The sequence below is a fragment of the Bemisia tabaci genome, chromosome 2 (assembly GCF_918797505.1).
Source record: "Bemisia tabaci chromosome 2, PGI_BMITA_v3".
NCBI classification, from domain to species: Eukaryota; Metazoa; Arthropoda; class Insecta; order Hemiptera; family Aleyrodidae; genus Bemisia; species Bemisia tabaci.
In genome coordinates this window covers 31,833,615-31,857,644 of record NC_092794.1, presented here as the reverse complement: position 1 = coordinate 31,857,644, position 24,030 = coordinate 31,833,615, and the positions used below count along the sequence as shown (strand labels likewise).

The 24,030-nt window shown below is 38.4% G+C and overlaps 1 protein-coding gene across 8 annotated transcripts in view; it reads right to left on the bottom strand.

Annotated features, from left to right (window-relative positions):
• The window catches only part of C3G (C3G guanyl-nucleotide exchange factor), a 358,778-nt gene that overhangs the window by 223,474 nt on the left and 111,274 nt on the right, over window positions 1-24,030 (bottom strand). For 7 of the 8 annotated variants that reach the window (XM_072297152.1, XM_072297154.1, XM_072297149.1 and 4 more), the window contains exons 7-8: window positions 18,548-18,670; window positions 5,166-5,522 (exon numbers count right to left, since the gene is read on the bottom strand). In XM_072297152.1, the coding sequence (XP_072153253.1) occupies window positions 5,166-5,522; window positions 18,548-18,670 (480 nt within the window). The remainder of the gene's footprint in view (window positions 1-5,165; window positions 5,523-18,547; window positions 18,671-24,030) is intronic. The other variant, XM_072297156.1, reaches the window with a different exon arrangement.

Sequence of the window (24,030 nt, the reverse complement as noted above, 5' to 3'; positions counted from 1 at the left end):
TTGAATGGATGTTGCCGCGGACTGCTAACTGTGTCCACACATGGTTTCCGTTCTGGTTCTGGTTTTCTGATATGCATATCGATACGTGAGTATTTTTACACGTAGAATCCAATGTTCACGTCAGAGAGTCGACACATTTCGATTTTTTCGATTTTATACGGAAAATTGATGGTTTTTCGGGATTGAAATTATTATTGTTTCATGAAAAGTAAATGCACCCAAAATGACTATAGCATATTGATTTTTACATATTTGCACTCACAAAATTGGTTGGTAAATTCAACGAGTGGGTGCATCGACTTGGTATATCAAGTTTCTACAATTTAATACGGCAAATCGGTAGATTTTCGGGATGTAGATTGCTTACTTTCAATTCATGAATGAATAAAGCATGGACATGGTTGAACTTCTTTGCATGGAAATACGTTTAAAATAACAAAATCAAGACATATCTAATGCATTGAATTTATGTCGAGTCAATTTCTTTTCAATAATATAACGGGATTTATAATGCTGGTGATTTGGGTATTTTAGCCCCAAAATACCTTTAAATCGACTTTATCTTTCAGGAGTTCGACAAAATTTTTTCTTTCTTCGCTTAAATTATTGCGTAGCACTTTTCTTTAAGAATCTGATAAGGTTTTGCTTGGGGCAGATCAAAAAACTTAAACTCGTTCGAATGGCTTTTTACATTCACAATACACGGTCTCGTCAAAGTGCATCGTTGATCTTTCAGTTTTGGATCGTATGAATTCTCTTGTTGTGCTACTTACCTATTTTGAAATCTCTATAAATGAAAACTAAAGGGGTTGATTTGTGCGAGTTAATGACGCGCCTTATCAACACATTGTGTTGGAGTTCACTGCTTGTTTGGGCTTCTTTTCATTTTGAAGATGGACATAGCACAATAGTGACGAAATGGTCTAAAAATAACGCCTGAATTTTCCTGAATTTTTTCGTCAACGTTAAGGCCTTCCGGATTGACGTTGACGTCAAAATTAGCCGAAAATCCAGATTTTTTTTGACGATAACTTGGCAACAATGGCAAATACGACAAAAATGCATAGAATTAATTTCCAACAAATCACTTTCTAATCGTTTTTTCTGTAAGTGCAACCGTTTTAAAGTAAAATTCGAAAACCCATATTTTTCCGGCAATTTGGCACAAATTCTCGTTCAGTCCGGGAGAAATTAGGGAGAAAGAGGGCTAACTCGGAACAAATTACGTGATAGACTTTTCCTACAAGAATACCATCATCGGGTTGACTTGAATGACACAAAACATACAAAATGTTTTCCATGGCTCCTCCGCGGAACACCCCATAAAATGCCTAAAATGCAAAAAGGTGGCCGTGTTTAGATTATCAAGCATTAAGGTGATTTAAAATGTGCATCTCGTGTGGTATGAGGTGTCAATTCCTATGTCCTTTTAGTCGTAAATTTCAAATATAGTGTCAAACAAAGCCCGTGGTCAAACAAGGTGCATCAAATCTAGGATGGCGGCCAACTTTAAATGGCGGGAGGGTAACTTTTAAAGTTTGATTAGTGTATTACATTTTAAATTGAAAGTAAGGTAACGATCTCTGGATAATATTGATTTAGCATTTTGATTAGAGGTTCAAAATTAATTTGTCTTTTATCAGATCTTATCTATGATCGGATGAATGACACCTGGTCAGGACAAAAATTTGCCTGGAGGACAAAAATTCGGCCTGGATTGTCAGGAAATCTGACAATCCAGGCCGAATCCGCAGGTTACCAGGAACCGCAGGATTAAGATGCCGCACTATTTTTGGTGAATTTAGATAGTTTTGGTCGTAAATTTTAAATTTACAGCAGAAAATGCCCCATAATCATGAAGTGTCTTCCGAGCATGGGATAAGTATATGACTTCTAAATTTAAAGGACAGAACAGAAAATTTCAAAGTGTGATAGTGAAAAATCTTTGAAATAAATCTAACAGTTTTCTTAAACGTTCGCAATTAATATTACTCCTCAATAAGAGCTGAAATTGAGGATGGTGACTATCTCCATATGAAGAACCAATAAAACGACGCTACAAATGGACTATATTTTGCAAATTAGAAATATAAATTCTTGCCCGGTTTAAAAACAACGTATGTGCCATTAGTTTCCCTATGAACATAAGTGTTTTTCCAGACGAGCCAGAATTTATAGTTCCAAATTGCAAAATACAGTCCAAATAAATGTACAATTCGAAGAGAAACTGCTGGATGAGCGATATTTACAACCGAGTTACCTATTACTAAAGGAAAAAGAATGAAAAAATGAAAACATTGGTGATTCATACCACCGGATGATGTTCCTCAGTACATTTTTTGAACAATGGTGTCGTCAACTTTTGATTTTAGGGATTGGTAGTTATTTTTTTTATTTCGCCATGATTTTCACATGACCTGATTCGCTTTATTCACATTTCGAAGAAAAAGAGTCTTGGTTCTCAGGGGAGGTAAAGGGATTTTAAACGCAGATGTTACTTACACGGAAATCGGTACCTTATTTTCGAAGATGTATCATAAAAGCATATTTTAAAATAAGACGTAATGCTAAAAGGAACTATGTTGCACGCAGACACCGTTCAGATAATGCCTTTCAGCATTATACCTACACCTCCGGTTAACACTACTGCCTTTTACAGGCAGTCATCGTGGATTTGAGGCGCCCTGTTTGACCATTCATTTTCCACTTAATTTTTTACTTCACATTTTATCAAAATTACACAGGGAATAATACTTCACTTCACTCATTGCGTCATTATTTAACTTGCTTAAGTCCTCTTCAAACTTATCAGTCTTTTCTGAGTTTTGGGCAGCCCCTATTAACCAGGTGGTATTCATCATGTCATACTGGAAATCTATGACCAAAATTACAATGAAACAACCAAAGCATGTATCGCTTTGCGACGTTGCAGAATTCTTGGAATTTTCAAATATTGCAAACGATATACCTGGTTTGGGAATATCGCCGTCAATATTCTGTAACGAACTAATACCTCACTTGACTTATCACGGAAGAAGTGGTACTAGGACAAACTGTCACGATTATCAATCCGTTCGAGCTCGTGGTTGCAACTCCGTGAGCTCTAGTAAGGAGGGGGGAAAAACAGGCGTGCCACTTGTCTTTTTACTTGGGTGTTCAGTAGTTTTCCAGATTTCTTTCTTCTTTCAATTTCCAGTTGTTCCAGCATGTTCATAATTTTGCCCTTTTTGCACTTCCTGAGTATGCTAATTTTGTCTATTTAATGTTTGTTGTCGATCAGGTGATCACTAAAAGATGAATGGCCCTTCTTTCCTTGCTTTGCGTTGGCAATACAGGGTGTCCCAAAAGTTCCTTCCACCCCCTCTAAAATTTTACGTAATTAATATTTTGAAACGGAACTTTGGGGATGTTCATCGGTCAATGTTAGCTACTTTTGGGGCCCTCCAAAATTTTCGGGCCCCCCCGTGGGGAGGGGCTGCGGAACCCAACTTTTTTTTTTCAAATAGCAATCCCCCCCCCCCCCCTTGTGACACATCAATCGAATAAAAAAAGAAAATTTTTGGCGCAAACCGCAAGTCAAAATCTTAATTTTTGACAAAATGGCGGCCGGTCAAAGTTCAAAATCATGGAAATTTGACAGCTCCGTTTTTTTGACGGATTGGGACGAAAACTGGTATCCGACGGTTTTTTGGGACGAGGGAAACAATTCTGGCATTATTTTCCGGACATCCTGTCCTTCTCAAAATGGCGGCGGTCAAAATGGCGACCTGGAGCGGTAAGGGAGTATTTAGGCTGTCTATCGGTGGATTTGCATGAAACTTGGTATTGAGGGGTTTTTAGGCATGAGAAAAACGAATCGTTCATTGAGGCGGATTCCATTTTAAAAGTCTGGGTTCCTTTTCGAATCGCAAATTGATTGCATCCATATCCAACAGCACAACGAATTTAAATATTAATTGCCTCCCTGAGTTGAAATTGACCCATTCAATGCCTAAAAGTACCTGAACGCAAAATGTACGTCGATTCTCCGAAAAAAGGTAGTATCATAAGTGTTTGACACCAAGGGAAATCAGGAAAGCTCCAAGACTATGAAATCAGAGTTTCTTGGTGTCAGTTACCAAGGAAACCAACTTTTTTCGGAGAATCTACATTAATTTTGCGAAGGGCGATTTCTGTGGGAAGCACCGATCCGCCCCCCCCCCCCCCTCTAGAGAGGTTACTTTTGGGCGTTGGATGGGTCAACTTGAATTCTTGGTGGTCAATCATTGATGTTTAAAATTATTGTGCTCTTCAATATGGATGCAATCAATTTGAACTTTGTAAAAGAACCCAGACTTTTAAAATTGAGCCCCCCCCCCCCCCAAGGTCCGCTGAGGAGGCTTCGGAGCATGATAGTCAGATTCTTTGGGGTGCATTACATGGAATACTATCTTTTCCCAGAGAATCGACATCAATTTTGGGACCTAAGAGAAATTATGGAGGGGGGTACGGGTGCTGCCTCTTTCCTTGAAAAATCATTTTTGGGCCAAGAGTGGGCCGATTTTGGATTTATAGGGGTCAATATACAGCAAAATTTCCCGAAATGTTCAATTTTAATGCAACTGAATTGCAATTCGGTTGGAAACCTTAACTTAAAGGATCATGACTCCCCCCTTCAACCTGGGGGCTGTGAGAGGGGGGGGGGGGGTTCTGGCCCATGAAATTTGGACTCCTTGGGGTTCATTGCCTTTTCAACTTCCCGGTCTCTGACTTCAAGCTACCTAAAACAAGCGGGAAAGAAGCCTGGTACGAGCGGTCTTAGCCAGTTTTACACTAATTACACCCTGTATATGTATAATTAGCCTAAAATATTAGAATAATCTGGTGCTGGCGATGTGAGAGATTTGGATTACATTTTGCAATAAGGGACCTCTACTTCTGGCTCTTCTATAAGAGCACATTTCTGTATACAGAAACCAATGGCACATCTGTTGTTTCTAAAATGAGCCAGAAATAGTGGTTCCTTATTGCAATCTGTGGTCTATTTGTGGACAAAATAATATGAGATATTACTGAAATTTAATGGGGCCAATTAGAAATTGGAGTCGGATAATTATAGGTTATAAAAAATGCTTGAAGCAGGAGAGAAAATCTGACACTGAATATTGGTGAAAAAAGAAACTTACTGTGTTTTTTCTTTGGTGGCAGTGGTGGCGGGTTTAAAGAATCTGCTGGGCTATGAGTCATGCGGGTCATCATCATAGAGGTGCAAGTGGGCTCCAGCGGGTGATCAGGCTGATGCTTACGTCTCATTTTTTCCGGTAGAGCAGGCAGAGAGGAAGAAGGGGATGAGCCATTAGAATGATAAGATGCGGAGTTTGATTGGGATAAGACATTTGAGACACTGTGCAGCTGCGTCATGGACGATGATGATGATGAACAAGTCATGAATGCATTTAATGACTGCGATGTCGACGATGAGAAGTTGTGTGATGACATTTGAACGGATGTAAAAGCTGTGGAGACCTTCTCTGTGTGGATCACTGTAAGATGGTTTGATGAAAATTTTTAGTTATAAAAGGGTGCATTTTTAAAAACAGCTTGAAGGATACAATCATATTTTGAAAAATTGCAAACTAGGTTTTATATTGGTGATGCAATAAAGTCACATTATTCAGAAGCAAATTTCTCATATTTCACTAAAAAATAAACATATGGTCAAAAGCTGCTTCAACTGTATTCGATTCTGATGCAGAAGCTCTCACCCTGATAGAGCTTCCTTTGTCAAAGCTTCATCAATTTTTGCTCAAGAAAAATTTGCAAGACGTGTATCCAAATATTTCTGTAGCGTTAGATATATACATTTGCGTGCAGGTGACAAATTGCTTGGCAGGGCTATCATTGTCCACTATGGGGCGAGTGGACGATTATTTAGGGACATCTCAACGGCCAGAGAGGCTTGTGAATGTCACTATCATACCAATCGAATCGGACATCACTATGCAACAGGAATTTAAAGACATTATAGAGGAGTTTGCACGTGCCAAAGCCAGAGAGAAGAATTTCTAGAACTTTTAATGCCTCAGTGAAACTCTCTACTCCTCAAATTTTCTCTGTTTTCATCTTTGATCCGTAGGTTGATCAAAAATTTCTACATTGATGCCCAAAGTGCTCTTTCTTTGGAAAATTAGTCAACGTAATTTCTTGAAAACTTCCTTGATATTTTATAAAATAAAAGTATAATAACTTTATAAGCAGAATATCCTATAGCGATTTCAAGCATAAAGTTGGCTTGTTTCTATTTGAGGAAATAAAATAGAGGAGAAAATTCAAAATCGCCGCAGTGGAGATACGTGGTTTTGCACTTCAGCATCGACATATAATTTAATATTTTACCATGTTTAATTCACCGTTTCTCATTTTATATTTCACTAGCAGTAAGTATACCTGTGCTTCACACGAGATGCTACCTTATATAAGGTAGCAAGATTCCTCTCCGTCATTGTTCTCCAGGAGCTCCACCGGAGAGCTCTCCAGGAGAGGCGTTGTTTGAGAGGATTCTTGGAGACAAATCCTGGAAGCAGGTAGGACCCAGATTCTACCGCCACTCAGAACCAGGATTTACGCAAATCCTGAAGCATTTCCTGGAGTTAGGTTCTGCACAGCAAGGATCCCGCACGTGAGCACCCCGTTGACGTCGGCCATATTTGTAGGTAAAGGTTAGTTTACAAATAACGTCTCAGCAGCCTCTCGTTTCACTTTTGTGTCAAAACTCAGTTGAATTAGTTGCTGGTTTATCAATACTGAACTTATTTTGTGGACGTGCAAATATCGTAGGAATGTGATAGTATCCGTTCCGCTGCTGGTGAAAGCCTTTAAGTAAGTACACAGTTTTACACTGTTTTTGTGTTTCTTTTGTGTACAATTTTGATAAGTTTCAAAGCGGTGTCTTCTAAATTAACCTAATTGCATAGAAATGTGCACACTAAAGTCAAGGAAAGTCTAAATGTATTTTCTCCTATTTATTTCAGATTTCGTCAAATTACACAAGACTTCTAACAACTGTCCTGAAATGAAAAACTCCGGGAAGCTCGCGAAAATTGGTTGAAGTATCTAGGTCAAAATAAGTCGCTGGTAGAGGAAATGAATGGGTGATTAGCTTTCGCAAGAGTTGCCAATCATCTATGCAGTGTTTGAAAATGAGTGTCAGTTCCTTGTGGTGAGAGTTTTATAGGCACACATATATTTTGTTTTAATTATTTGTCCCAGCTCTAAGTTCACAGTTACAAATTCTCTTCATTGTGATTAAAAAATAATTTATTATGCTCGGTTATAAAATTCAGCGAGTGTACTCTCTCGGTTTTTTTCTTAATCTTTCCTACAACTTGAGCTCATTCAATAATATTTGGACCCTGTAAGCCTTTCTCCAAATCTTAAAGTTACTGGTGTTTGTGTTCCACATTCATTTAATTTTACAATGGGCCACTTTTTACGGTCATTACTTGCAGTTTAATGCTTTGGGCCCAAGTCTTGTTGGTTTACTGTCAACCGCAAGTTGAGGAACCTAATCTCTGAATTTGACTTCAAGTCGCAAATATTTTATATTTCAAACTGAAGCTGTGCGAAAGTTGAACTTTTTCTATGGCGCTTTGAGCCATCCTTGGTTCCTAAACGGTGCAAGCCATTAATCAGCAATCGAAAAACAAGGTCAACATTCTTGTCGCAACTTTCAGCTGTACGCAAAACTGGTCAACAAAATTCAGGTCTTGATCTGCTTTTCAGACTCTGTTTGGGATTTAATTGTACTCTGTTTAAGGAAAATAAAAATTGAACATTGTTAAATTAAAAATGGGTGTCCATTTCCTTAAGGATCTACTCTTGCTTGATCTTGGATCTTGTCCAAGTACCTAGTTAATTAACTAAGAATTTTTTCCATGATAAATCAATGGCTGAGAATATAAGTTGTATTATGTATAAGGCTTTTGACTGTTTCAGGGTCTCTATATGAGGCGTTGAGGTGAGCAACCGTTCCCAATTTTTAGATGACTATGAGATACTACTAATAAAGTAATTTAAAGTATAAATAACTGAAAAGTTTTGATGTTGTATTACGGCAAGAAGCTGATATTGAAAGCTTGCAATGATCCATTAATCTTTAACTCTCCCACTTACATGGATGTTTGATATGTGACGTTGACCCCTGATTTTCTGTATTTTCACTTACATGGCCGCATTACTTTGGGTCCAAAATAGTATTTTTTAAATTGCAAGCATTTCAATCAAATTTTAGCATACACCAGGTACGGAATGTTTTATTTAAAAAAAATTATTTTATCTGTTGTTACTCTTTGTTGAGGATTTTAGGGTTATTTTATTTTTTTTTTTTTTTAAATTCAAAATTTCTTTCCTGATATATGGTAAAATTTGATTTGAGTGTTTGCAATTGGAAAAATACTATTTTGAACTTAATGTTAAGCGAGCACATACGTGAGTAAAAACACATTTTAGGGATGAACAAGTTTTCAAAGCAGCTCCTTGTAGGGAAGATAATAATTTTTTTAATAATCATGGTTTCTGCACAAGAAATGCTTGAGAAAAATTCGTTCTTTTCTTTTCAAAGTTATCTTTATTAAATTAGGGAGAAGGAGTAGAGTGGCATGGAAGAGGTCTGGAAAGAAAAAACTGTAACTGCCCACACTAACTTGGACACCTTTTACATTCAACATTAGCCTCTTCCTAATTTTGAAAAATTCCGAAATTAAAAATTAACTGCAAAGGAAACTAAATGAACGGATTTTTCCCGTGCATTTCTTGGGAAAATATTGAGAATGCACGGGTCTGACCCGGATTCAATTGGACCGAGAGAAGAAACCGGTTCAACCCCTGCCGGCGATGCCGCACGGTGAATCGAGTCAATGGGAGAGGTCAGTCATCGCGCAACACGCGTATTATTTTCGCTGATTCCAGAGATTTCCTGCCCTTAGAATAGAGCAAATTTCCACAACCTGCTGTATTTTTCGTCGTAGATTCCATTTTTGAACATACTTTAGCCGAATAACGAGTTTTAATATGATTTTGACACACTTTGTCATGACTTTTGAAAATGGGATCCTTGATAGCTTATTTTTCACGTTACTTTCGGCGAATGGGACCGTAGGCGTCCTACATAAAGAAGAATTTTGCAGAACTTGACTCAAAGACATTACTTGAGGAGTAAGAGCGGGCAGCTTCATAGGCCCCTCACCATGAAGGTTGCCATATTTCTTTCAATTTCTGCTAACATTGTTTTTTGTTCATGTTAATTGGTTTCTCGCAATTTGCATACTGACACATATACGGAACATTCTGATAATGTCAATTTTTCTTCTCTTTTCCTCCAGCCAGTTAATAGACGTTTTCATCTTTGTGAACCCTCTACTCTTTCAGTTATTCAACAAATATGCATATTTCAAAAAATAGATCAATATATTAAAGAAATAAAAAAGAGAGATGTATATACTGTAGCTTCTTTTTATCGAGTCATGCTAGCAAATTATTATACAGGGTGTACCAAAAGTCCGTCCCACCCCTGCTAACTTTTGAACGAATTGAGCTAGGGTAATGAAACTTTGGGAATGTTCCTATCTCAAAAGAGACCATCTTTTGGAGGGGTCAAAATTTTGGTCCCCTCTCAGGGGGGGCGCGGGGGGCCCCCAACTTTTTTTTTTCAAATAGCAACCCCTATCTTGTGATATCTCATTCGAAAGAGCATAAAAAACTAAGAATTTTGGCGCAAACCGCAGATCAATATCTTAATTTTTGACCGAGTTATGGTAGGTCAAAGGTCAAATTTGACCTATTTTCAAAAAATCATAACTCCGGTTCAAATTATCGTAAAGCAAAAAATAAAACGGGAAAATTTACCAAATTGTGTCCGCTTTTAAGTAAAAATTGCAGAAATCACTTCGATTTAATTTTAAGGGGGGGCTCGGACCCCCAAATACGTCAATTCAAAGGTCATTCAATTTTCCCGCGAAATAAGCCAATTTCCCCTAGATTTGCCCCCTCATTATCTCAGTAAGGTCAAAATAAGTTCAACATTACGTTGGCAAGTCCCCAAATTTCGAGAAAAGTTAAAAAAAAAACGAAATTTAAACGGTCAAATTTAATCACCTTAATTTTTTTTTTTTTAACTTTTCTCGAAATTTGGGGACTTGCCAACGTAATGTTGAACTTATTTTGACCTTACTGAGATAATGAGGGGGCAAATCTAGGGGAAATTGGCTTATTTCGCGGGAAAATTGAATGACCTTTGAATTGACGTATTTGGGGGTCCGAGCCCCCCCTTAAAATTAAATCGAAGTGATTTCTGCAATTTTTACTTAAAAAGCGGACACAATTTGGTAAATTTTCCCGTTTTATGTTTTGCTTTACGATAATTTGAACCGGAGTTATGATTTTTTGAAAATAGGTCAAATTTGACCTTTGACCTACCATAACTCGGTCAAAAATTAAGATATTGATCTGCGGTTTGCGCCAAAATTCTTAGTTTTTTATGCTCTTTCGAATGAGATATCACAAGATAGGGGTTGCTATTTGAAAAAAAAAAGTTGGGGGCCCCCCGCGCCCCCCCTGAGAGGGGACCAAAATTTTGACCCCTCCAAAAGATGGTCTCTTTTGAGATAGGAACATTCCCAAAGTTTCATTACCCTAGCTCAATTCGTTCAAAAGTTAGCAGGGGTGGGACGGACTTTTGGTACACCCTGTAGACACTTGCCACAAGATATAAAGAATTGAATGTGCAGTAAGATAAAAAAAAAAAAAAAAAACCATGCATTTCATCTTCCATTATTTCGTTTTGTTTCTCGGAGTTTGGAGTGAAGTTTGAATCAATTTTATTGAAAAAATATTAAAATAGGAGGAAATTTATTTTTCATGCAAGTTCTGATCCCTTGAAGAACCTCTGAGAAGGACCAGTGTCTCTTGACGAAATTTATTGTTCTTCTTTTTCAACCCACAACCGATTTTTTATTTGTACGGAGCTCATGGAAGAGTTCTAGGTATGTTGAAGAAATTTAGCAAGAAACGGGACATATGAAATATACAATGCGCAAAACATACATCTTAAACATTATCGCACAGTATGACACTGATCGAATTAGCTTCATAGACTAACAGGAGGTTAATGTCTCGTCAAAACATCAACAAATCAGCCAAAATCAGTAATCAGTAGACAAATTACCGAGATTGAAGGATATCGTGTGATGCACGATTTTATTGATGACATTAGAGCAAGATCGGATTCCCAGCAGGCCTGACTTCCTATCATTCAAATGGACCGTTTCCGTAGATTAGCGGATATTAGCGGCTAATTATTACATAATATCATTCCTGATAGTGTACAAGAAGCAACCCAACTAAGGATTTTGCGGACACTTGTGAACATTTTTTTATCGAACTATCTTAACATTTTTTTGAGCGTTTTTTTAATGCAAGTTTTGGAGGTGGTTTTGATCATCCTAAAAATATGCAAATGCACATTAATGATATACCAAAATATTCCTTTAAGGGAGGAGAATAAGCAAGTTTAATTAAAATTTTGATTTATCTGCCACAGAACTCATGCAAAAGCGAAATAAAACCTTGAGAATCAGACGGCAAATTTGATACTACCTGCAATGTCAGCTTTAGGCAACCTGCATATCAAAGCGGAAGGGTTCAAAGACCCTTAAACCATGGATACATTCATTGCGGAGGCTTAACTACCAGAAAACCAAGAAAAAAAATTTAAAATCCGACTTTTTTTTCGTCGCCCATGACCGACCTCTACCATTGACTCGATCCACCGTGTGCCGCTCCGTGGCCTCTCCCGGATGCGTGTAGGAGCGGTCCTGGGAGGCGTGTCGGACTCCTACCAGCGAAATGCGCGGAACTACGAACAGGTAGAATCTCTTTTCTACGCGCGTCGATGAGGCCCAATTTCTCTCCACGACACGCGTAGGATGCGGGTAGGATCCCGGTCTTCTTAACAGGGATCCTAATTATTCTCGTTCCATTCCGATTTTCCCCTTTTAATCTCGGTAGACATTAATGTGTCCCGTTTCATCCATATCAATCCAGTTGCATTCTGATCTACTCTGATCTACCTTTTTTTATCCCATATACATCCTAATTTATCGCGTTCGTCCTTCACATTTTATCCCGGTTTCATTGACGTAGCAGAACGAAGATAGCGATGATCATTCGAAAAACGACAGGATGACCTCGCAGGAAAACCACAATAATTTGGAAAGGAAGTATTCAGACAAGCCATGGTTATGTCAAGTCATTGACCAACGAGATAAAATATAGCGCCGCGCCGTAAACATATAAAACGTCATTACGTTAGATTTTGGCGGCAGCGCGCGAAGTAAAGACAAACATCAGGTGACGCATCAGACGTAACCACAGCAACAAAAAAACGCGAAGGAATCGCAGAATCAACGTAACTCTCATTGACGATAATATGCCTCTAGGTCTTTTCTTTTTTTTTACAATTTAACGAAATGAATGCGTAAAGCGCGTACTTCCGCCTGTCGGACCACGTCTCTTCGTCTTTTCACCGCTAGCCGGTAAATAGACCGCGGATCAAGGACCATGCCGAGCTTATGTAAAGCAGACGCGAAAAAGGATCGCTGGCGCGAACACCAAACCAGAATCTGGCGAGGCGTTCGGAAGGTAAATCCGAATCGGAACGCGTCATATTTGGCCACAGCTCGAAAGAGTTCACTAAAGTCCGAATTTCGTCATTTTTTCCTAATTTTATTTTGTCATTCGATAAAGGAAGGAAGATTTTCGCTTTTTTCTTGTCACAAACCCTCACAAAATGCCGAGAAAAACGAGAAAATTAAAGGGGAAAACTGCGCATTTTGGAAGGAAACTCGCACAGCACGGGGAGCCCAATGGTTGGAGACACTGGTACTAAATCGGTTGGAGACACTGGTACGAAAATTTTACGGGACCTCAAAGTGGCCTCCAGAGGCCATTCTTTGCTGTTCCTGAGCTCAAGTTTTAATTTCTTCCGATCAGGCCCATCAATTCATATTATTCTCCCTGGGCAAATGTAGGCTCTACGGCATCCGTTTTCATACACTGCAGTGGCGTAACGGGCGCCCCCGCAGACCCTGCTATGCAGGGGGGCCCAAGCGCCTAAGGGGCTCTCCAGGCCCTCGGCCGCCGAAATTTTGTTTTTCTCTGTCTCTTTGACGCTTAGCTTTGGTTTCAAACTTTGGGCCTTTACTTACCGAGATGGGGCTTCTTCCGCTGATTTTTATTGTTAGCTCAGGGTTTTACATACTTCTTTTGGACTGTTCCTAACTTTTTTTTTGCTGAAGGGCCCCTGCCTTCCAATGTCCACTCATTGATTACTAAAATTTTTCTCTATTTTGTCACTTTTCGTAGGTATTTCGGGCTTTGGGTGACCCATGAATCTAAAGGGCCCACTAGACCCTTCGATTCTTGGGCCTGCATGGGCCCTTTTAGAGATCCTTGGGCCTGGGTTGGGCCCCCACCACCCTTTAGATCCTTGATCCTTTAGGGGCCCCATTTAATCGAGTACGGCATCCGGGACAGTGAGGGGAGAGGCATTCCAAGTCCAAGTCCGTGATTTGAAATTTCTCGGGCCAAAAAATGGGAAGGGGTGAGGGAAGTAGAGGAGCGGGAGGGGGGATGATTTTGGAATTTTATCGACATGGGGGGGGGGGGGGCTAGAAAAAATTTTGCAGGGGGGCCCAGCGGAAGTCCGTTACGCCACTGTGATACAGTATGACAATGGAACATGATAAAATGCATGGTGAATGGCATATAATAGCTAATAGTAAGTGCTATGAAACACGAAAATGTCATTTTTCATGAAAAATAACTTGAAGTGAGAGTGGATGACGGATCTGCCATTCAGACTTAAAGGTAGTCTAGAGTCATGACAACAACTTCCGAGTAAAATTACGAGGTGCCAAGTATACTTTTTGGGTCCTCCTTTTGCGATTTCATTAAAAAACTGACTTTGTTTAAGAGTTTGTCTAGAGCAAAAGATACGACGAAAAAGAATAGTTTCGGCATGTGACACCCTCAACATACCCTACATTTCGTGAGTCAGGTGCCCGAACACTTTCTGGTACAGTAGAACAACGTAAACAAACCCTCAAACACAGCACTGCTGATCGGTAGCTGGGATCGTATTTGTAGGTACTTAAAGGTGCTCCACGCGCCGTACTTCATATGCTTGTCACACCTTTATTAGTGCTTTCATTGAAGTGATATTTTACAGAGGTTTTCTCTACAGTATGTACTACCGATCTACATCTAAAAATCGAACTTTTTCCAAACTTCATCTTTTTGATTTATTGCCGCTTAAATTGGGCTATGGGACCATAGTGGGGCGCCGACGATCTTCGGATTACCTCCAGTCGGGGGTAACCTTTCCCCCGCTGAGAGGTAGGGGCAAGGCTCACCAGTCCCACGTATCGAGGCTTCGGTCGGGGGTAGGTGGATACGCCTTTTTCCCCCACTCTAAAACTCAATGCAGGGTGCTAAATAAGCCCATGCAAATGACAAGTTAATTTTAAATTCAGAACTATAGGCTTAAATCCTTCGGGAGGCCGTCTTTGTTCAAGTTGGAAAAAAAAATAAATAAAACGATCTCCTGACAAGAGATTGAAAAGAACAATTCAAGTAGAAAAACATGACAAGTAATACACACATGAATAAGCATACCGGGTGTTCCAGAGGACCCGTCCACTATCTTTTACTAGGAAACAGCCGAAAATTGAGCTTCGGGACGAAAAATTTCGGGGGTACATCAATCCCAAAGAATTCAATGAAAAATATATCCAGCCCCCCCCCCCCCAACACCATTTTGGGAGGGGAGGGGGAATTGAAGGGGGATCCATCCGTTTCTCGCATGTTTCAAATAGGAAGGGTATGCTTTGAATTCGGATTGAATCTCTGTAAACCAAGCATAAGAACTTTTGGTCCAATGCTTTTATCCCCTAAATCCCCATTTTTTGGAGTTACGGGGCATTTTGGAGCATGTTTTGGGCAAAGAGGGTTATTCAAAATCGGCGATTTCCTCCCCCTCATGGATTTTGCCCGGAGTTGTAAATGTTGTTCCCTACCACAGGACATGCCTTTTTCCGACAAGGGGCAAGTTCAAAAATTCTCCCCGCTACAGCGTTGCCAAGGTGGAAACGTGATAATTCCGTAAAGGGCATTAAAGTTAAGCTACTCAGTCGCAGTTTGCACGAAAATTGTCTACAAAATGCGCAATTGAAAGATATATCCATATTTTAAATGTTTCATTTAGATGTAATGTTATAATTTTAACATGCATTGTTGCCAATTTTGTGATTTTTAAATTCATCAATTTTTAAGAATCCGCAAATATCAAAAAGGGCTCTATTTTTACTTGAATAAGAATTTGTCTACTTGATAGTTCGTTTGATTCCGCATCCAGAGATGTATTGTACCTTGCTTGGAAATGTTTTGTTCACAAGATATGGCCATTTTTGTAAGCAGCAGTATGAAGCGAAGACGCTTGTTAAGTCCAGGCAGATCAAAAATTTAGCCTTTAAAAACAACGGGTAGAATTTATTCCATGGGTTCCTTTGTAAGTTTTAACGCAGAATCCGAATTTCAACATTTCATCCAAGAATTATTGCCCAATAGTTGCCAAATTTGGCAAAAATTACTTAAAATTGGCCTTTTTTGCGAATTGTGGCCTGTGACTTGCCATGGGTTGATCTGACGACAGAATTGGTTACTTTCACAGTTAAAACTCGCTGAATTTTCTACAAGCTGGATCCAATGCTTTCTGTTCAAGTCAAAATTAAATCAGCGACAAGCAGCAAACTGAGAAAAGGCATCGAAATCGGTGGTTTTTGTCCTACGTTTCTTGTTTTCAAACTAAAGGAATGTATCTTGACGATACTAATGAGCAGCATGAGCTGAATTTAATAATAATGGACAATAAAATAAAACTGAACATATTCCAATGTTGCCAAGATTCAACATAATACTTGACTTTATGCTGGTTTTGACAATATTTGCCATATATTCTATGTTCACTTCTTTTTTTTTAAATTTTATAAATGTAACTCTCGTGCAAAAAAATACACTTCTGTAGTGTAATTTACTTTTCAACTTAGATTTATAATAATAACTATTGTATTTAGTCCAGTGAGGCAAAATTCTAAATACAGTCAATTTTGTTGAATTGTGTCAGAAATCACATTTTGAGACATTATTTATAAGACTGTATTATTCAAAACTTGTGACAAGTAACATGATAAGGAATACATAATGATAATCTTAGCACCGACTACAAAATAGGAGTTGTATCAATGTGCTTATGTAAATAAAAAGTAAGAATAAACAATTTTTTAAGGTTGCACTGATCGTTTGTTTTCGCGATTATACCTATTGTACACTATACTATTTGGTAAAAATAATCAAAACCCAAATACATAACGAGAGGTGGGATAAAAATAAGTATAAACCCTGACTGCATTAAAGATGCACAAGTTAACAGAGAAATAGAGAATTAAAAAGCCAAGAGAGTAAGGAGATCTGACCCACTATCTTAATTATAGTGAGAACGAATGTCAGAGTTATCACCTCGAAATCGAAATGATGTCTCGCATATTGGGTAGCGACTGATGATGTTAGAGGTGGTTTATTTGTGATGAGTGCAGAAATTAATTTCTCAATTTGTTCTGCTTGTTTCTGTACTATTTGTTTTAGCTCATCGATTATATTAATATAATGTGTTTCCTTTTCGGATGATGTCTGTGGCTGTGAGGCCGCAGCGGAGTTTTGAGACATTAATGGAAAACTTTCTGATGTCAGTTAATGAATAAATGTACTCTCTGAACTGATTTCGTCAATAAAAGACAGGATGCATTGCAATGTTTTAATGGGGGGGGGGGGGATGAAAAGATCCAATGCACATAGTCAAATGGTAGAGCTGATCAATATAATCGATATGACACACAATAGACACTAGATAGAATTGACTAAGGTGATATCCCTCATCGCGGCTCGATGATACGACCCCGCGCCGCGGACCTCTCAAAGTGTATATCTCGGTACCATCCGGAAGAGCAATGACGTCAGAGATGTCAGTGCAAAGCCAAGTGCTCCAAGGTAAATGCTCTGAGACGCCAAAATGCGCGCCTGAGCTTGCACTCCGAAAGCAACGGCCCTCATCCCGAGGCAGTGAATGCATCATGTAAATACAGACATAGAACCGTAGGTGATATGGCACGCCTTTCCACGACGATGTTGCCAAGATTACATACAATTTATGAATTTTTGCGGTATTTGACCATTATCATTCATCGCCCTACAATTGGTATACATTTTTATTTTATCATCTTGAGAGAAAAAGAAGATAAATTAAGAAAAGTAGCAATGCCTAAGTGAGGAAGACTCCTAGCCAAGAGCAATTAGGGGCTTTCAAAGGAAAAAAGAAGCTCCAACTTCCTGAGGACCTGTGGGAGGACAAGGCACTATGGCAGTAAGGCATCACAAGAGAGCAAGACACCGCTCTTAAAGCGGCTCTTATGTATGTATGTAACAATGCACTAATTATTCGTTACACTCTGTATCATTAAGATTGTCCAAAGAAATGTTCATTCAGTCGGAAAACAAGAAACGTAGGACATAACCGCCAATTCCAATGCCTTTCCTCAGTTTGCCACATGTCGCGCGTGTAATTTTGACATGAGCAGAAAGCATTGGATCCAGCTTGTAGAAAATTCAACGAGTTTTAACTGTGGAATTAACCAATTTTTTCCTCAGAGCAGCCCATGGCAAGTCACAGGCCACAATCCGCAAAAAAGGCCAATTTTAAGCAATTTTTGCCAAATTTAGCAACTTTCGAGCAATAATTCTTGGATGAAATGTTGAAATTCGGATTCTGCGTTAAAACATACAAAGGAACCCATGGAATTAATTCTACCCGTTGTTTTTGAAGGCTAAACTTTTGATCTGCCTGGACTCAACAAGTCAACAAGCGTCGTCGCTCCATAAAGCTGCTTACGAAAATGGCCATATCTTGTGAACAAAACATTTCCAAGTAAGGTACAATACATTGCTGGATGTGGAATCAAACGAACTATCGATTAAATAACTTTTTATTCAAATCAAAATAGAGCCCTTTTTGATATTCGTGGATTTTTAAAAATTGAAAGAACCAAAACAGGAGGGAGAGTAGAGAAAAAAAGGAAAGAGGAAGAAAAATAGAGAGAAAAACAAAGGAGGGGGAAAAAAAGAAAAAAAGAGAGAAATGAAGAAATAAGGGAGCAGAGTAAAAGTTAGAAGAAAGAAAGAACGGCAGAGGAAAAATCAAAGAATAAGATAAAAATTTAAAAAAGCAACTGGAATATAAAAAAGGAGAAAGAAAATATTTTAGAAAGAAAAAATGGAGAAAAAAAAATAAGGTAAAATAGGTAAAAATAAAAGATCAAGAAAAAAAAGAGAGAAAGAAATAAATAGGAGAGAAAGAAGGAAAAGAGATGCGACAATCAAATTGAAGTGAAGTTAAAATGCGAACCTGTCCCTCCAGGAGGACTTTCCAAAGGTGAGGAATGTTGAACATTAGTTGAGGGATGTTCTGTTGATGTGGTGGTGAGCGAGCTTTGTGATGAACTATCCCAACAACGACTGCCATTAATTCCTATGAGACATAGAAAATCATAATTAGAGTAATTAGGAAGAACAACGGGATTTAAGAATTACTAGCTGTGGAGGGCGCCCTACAGGCGCCCTCCACAGCTAGAAATGGTGGTGCAGTAGCGTTATTGGAATCGGAGCAATTAGTTGAATCTATTTAATAATGATGAATAAAATGTCTGTAACAATACGTGTTGTTAGCAATACGCAATACTGCAGTTCATAAGTCAGGGTCAGTCAAGCCGCAGAGAATAAGATGCCAGGATATCAAGAAGCTGTGAAGCGGAGCAGCCGAGGGATTGCGAAGGAATGTGGGTGGCAATTGACGAACGACGTTGCGACCCAAACCTCCTTCTTTGAGGTTGGTGGGAGGAGAGCTATACAAAAGAAAACGGAGATTGCCGAAAGAACGTGGCGGGAGGGGCGGCTGAGACCGTAGAGGGGGGGTACCTAGGGACGGGCAAGCAGGTAGCGGCCGGACGACCGCTCGAAACAGCTGAACTTTACTTGTCGATAAAAGTAAGAAAATTTGAGAAAATCGAAAAAACAATTACAGCCTGCAAATCTACAGATCAGAGGCTTTCATTTTAAAAAAAAAAAACCATGCAAATCGGTCCGGTGGTTCTCTCAAAGTTAATGTCCCAAAATTCGGACTTTAGTCTGAATCAATGGGAGAAAATTCGAGCCCAGCTAAACTTCACTCGTCGATAAAAGTAAGGAAATTTGAGAAAATCGAAAAAACGACCATAGCCTGCAAATTTACAGATCAGAGGCTTACATTTAAAACAAAAATCATGCAAATCGGTCCGGTGGTTCTCTCAAAGTTAACATCCAAAGATTCGGACCTCCGTTTTAATGCATTGAAGAAAATTTGAGAAAATTATAGGAGAAAATCTGAAAAATCGAAAAACAAATTACAGCTTGCAAATCTACAGCTCAGGGGCTTTCATTTAAAAAAAAGATCAGGCAAATCGGTCCGGTGGTTCTCTCAAAGTTAACGCCCGAAGATTCGGAACTTTGCATTTTAATATATAGGATAAGTATCAATTGAAAAACTGAAGTACATAGGGCAGCAGTAAATGCCCATGACCATCGATTTATTTTGGAAAAAGGGTAAGGATCAAGCATTTAAAAAAATTTCTCTAGTAACACTTCATCATCAAACTTTATCAATGACTGACTCTCCTCTTGATATGTGTATAGTTTAATCTAAAGAATGAACTTTTGGGCCAACAATGAGTCACTCTCAGTGGTCAGTGACTTAAGATGAAAACTTCAAGTGCATTTTTTTCATAACACAATTTGTCAGTTTCACCTCTCAATTCCAAAAAGTATGCAAGACTCCCTTACATGCCCATGCTGCAGTATACAGACAATTGACCCACTTCCGAACTTCCACTTCCAAAAGGAGCAAGAATAGTTGACAAGTAAGATTATTTGCCCAAAAAGGCAAATAATAAAATGTTAAAAAACAAGGAAAACTGAAACTGCATAAATAAATTTTTTCATAAGTCTTGTTAGCCAAAAATAGGGAATTAAATAGATCCGCTCCTCAGTCCTGAAATAATCCTCTACAAGGTTGTGCACTCACTGTGGGGAGATAGCATTGCACTCAACGGATGGCAAGAAAACTAGAGATTGTAAAATAATCCCTGGATAATACAGAAAAAATGTGGAACGGTGATTGGTAACTAGATTTTAGGCATCATAATATGGTGAAATCGAACAATGATGTTAAAAAATCCTTTGCGATTCATTAAAGGCCTCAAATTCCAAGATGGCGGCCAAAATTGCTGTTTTGGAACGAAAAATGCTATAGTTGTTTCTTATATCATGTCACGTATCGACCCTATAGATTTCTGGTCGTAAAATCCAAATATTGAATTCAAAATGCACCCCCACCCCTTGGGAAGTCCAAAATCCAAGATGGCCGCCGAAATTATTTCAATTAAAATTGAGAATCCTGAAAATTTTTTGGGACTTGAACTATTTCGTCAAGGGGGAGAGTTCAAAATTACTTAGATAGAATACACAGAACGATTTTATCCCAGTTTGGAATGGCTGAAGCGAATCCGGTTTCAACCTCTAGGGCGATCAAACATGAGACGGAACTTCTGGCAAACATTACTGCGGCAATGATTTTTATTATGAATAATTATCGTTATCGTGAAGCAGAACATATTTTAACTACTCTATCTAGCAGGCAGAACAAGGCAAAATATCAGTTATTCCAAGAGCTATGTGAGTAGCAAAACAAACCTACACCTGAGGATACTCTCACGGTTAAGAGAATCTTTCGATGCCTCAGAAAAGACATTGGAATGACTGGCATTGGCTACAAAGCTTCTGATAATTTCACATTGACAGCATATTGCGATTCTGATTTTACAGGTGACCTCACCGACAGAAAAAGCACTAGTGGCTTTGTAATTTTTTTTCAAAAATGGGCCAAATAGTTGGTGTTCTTGAAAACGATCAGTTGTTTTTTTGTCAACTTGCGGATCAGAATTCATAAATGCTGCTGAATGGGAAAAAGAATTATTGTGTTTTAAGGCAGTAGTACAGGATTTGTTGGGCAAAAATGTTAAAACTGAACTTTACTCATTTGAAAACAACAAGGGCTTGATCGATCTGATGAAAAATGGGATTTTTAATCCTAGATGACATCATATAATCGTACGATATCGCACTTTCTCCATGAAGTAATAAAGGAGGGATTAATAACAAGAAAACATATCAAGTGACCTGCGAATTGCAGATAAATTTACCAAACCTTTGAGCAGAAAAAAATTTGAATTTTTCAGATCGAAATTGTTAATTTGAGTTGTGCCTCGGTAATTTTTCGCCCATTTTGAAATATTTTTCCCCCCAAAAACATGTATTATTATTTTTCTTTCTTCTCCATGATGTCATTCATTATTGTAATCACATGTTAAGTTATTTTTGTGTGATTGGTAACAATTTAGAAATTGATAATTTGAATTGTGACGGTCATTATTCGCTCTTTTTAAAATTTTTTGTTCAAAACATGTATTATTTTTCTTCTTAATTTTGTCATTTAATTTTTCTTTGTAATTTGTAGATCAGTTATATTTTTGAATACCCTTTTTTTTCTTTTTTCTTCCCTCCCGATTCTCAAACTTTTTTAAAAATTAGCCAGTTTTCTATGGGATCCTCCTTCAGACTGAAGTTAGTTCAAAGTAATTATTTAATAATTTATTTTTCATTTTTTGGAAGCACCTGACTGTACATGAGAGTTTTTTGTTCCTTTTGATTTAAACTATAGTGTCTCAATCCTTGTTGAATTTGTCCTCGAGTTGTTAATACTTTAGTCGCAAAGTTTTTCGTTCCATTGAAATTTGAAAAAGTAGACCTTACATATATTTTAAAACTTTCTGTTAAATTCAAATATCAAGGCTTTAAAATGGAAGAACTGAAATATGTTCCTTTTTTACGATTATGACATGTCCTCATCAAAAATCTGTGCTTGCTTTGTTTTTTGCTGGAAATGTACACCTTTGATGTATGTATCATGTCACTTTATAAACTTTTCCTCCTTTTGTTATCATGCTATTAAATAAATTCTAATTTTTATTTCTGCCGGAAAAAAAGAAAGAAAATCCAATGCCAAATCCTAAAGCTACATACTCCTCATTGGACATTTACTTCATAAGAAGCAAATTAAAACAAAAAGTTCTGTTACAGTTTAAATTAAAAAACATTCATTCATTATTATCCACCATTTTGACCATAAAGTTTATACTGGAAGGGGGGAATTCTTAACAGTTTCAAAGGTTATTTCAACCTTCATTTATGAATTCTACGACCCAATAAACCTGTAAACTGACACATATCTTGCTATTCTAAGGTCAAGGCTGACTGTATGATCCTGTAAGGGATAATTTCGGCGGCCATCTTGGATTTTGGACTTTCTAAGGGGCCAGGGTGCATTTTAAATTCAATATTTGGATTCTACGACCAGAAATCTGTAAGGTTCGAAACGTCACATGATATAAGAAGCTATAGTGGGGCCAATAAGCGTAACAATCGTGCACTTCTGGAAGAAAGCATGAAAATTTCAGGGATTCATCTCTACCCTATAGACATTCGATTTAGACATAGACCCCAAAAATCTGAGCCCCCTGGGGGGACAGGGGGCCCCCCAAATTTTGAATTTTGAATAACTACGGAACGGCTAATGTTAGCGTAATTTTTTAACAACAGAACGATGGGAAATTTTATTAGGAACAAAACTGGTTCTTATGAATTTTTCCGTGGGATCGATATTTTAGGCGTGAAAACGGGAAAAACCATCGGGGGACGGGGAGCCGGCCGTTCTGAGGCAGATCCGCGCGCTGCGCTGCCTGCCCGGGACGCGCGCGGCGGCGCGGTACGGTGTTACCGACGCAACAACTGCTTGTCTTTGTTAAATCTCAACGATGCGCAGTTTTAAAAATATTATGAATATATCTTACTACCTATGAAGCCTGAAAAAGGCTTAACTTTTGCAGGTAATATATGTATGTATACAAGCGAGCAGATGGCAACGGAAGGAGAAGGGGTCAGGTGCTGGAGTTCTGGATTGTTTTGTTGTGTGGATTTGTCAAGTTCAAGTATTAAAGCATCCAAGATAACTGTATCAGTCATCAGTTGAACGGAATCAAATCTGACGTACAGTTGTCTCGGGAAGGGGGGGGGGCTAAAAGTCACATATCTTATTTGTATACCACCATGACCTGAAAAATGATTTTAAAGTGTTTGTACCAGGATGGTATCTAAATATGCTTACCAACTCTAAAGTTCCCGGGAGACGGCTTCTAGCCAAACTTTCAAGACAGGGAACCTAATTTTGTACAAAAATGAGTAAAAAACAAGCATGCTTATTCTCTTCTCTTGAAGGGACATTTTGGTGCATCATTGCTACGTATAGGCATTTTTTTAAGAGGACCAAAACGACATTCAAAACTTGCTCCAAGAAACGCCAAAAGAATCTTGAGAAAGCTTGATAGGGATAAAAGACCCCCCAAAAACCTATGTTGGACTGCCTCTTGTATAAGTAAAAGGAATGTTATTAAGTAATAATTAGCCGCCAATATCCGCTAATCTGCAAAAACGGTCCGTTTGAGTGATATGAAGTCGCGCCTACTGGGAACATATCCTGCTCTTATGTCATCAATAAAATCTCGCATCACACGATTTCCCTCAATCTCGGTAATTTTGCAACTGAATACCGATTACTGATTTTGACTGATTTGTTGATATTTTGACAAGAAATTAACCCTCTGATAATCTCTGAATCTAATTTGATCAGTGTTATACTGTGCAATAAAGTTTAAGGTGTGCGTTTTGTGCATTACATATTTC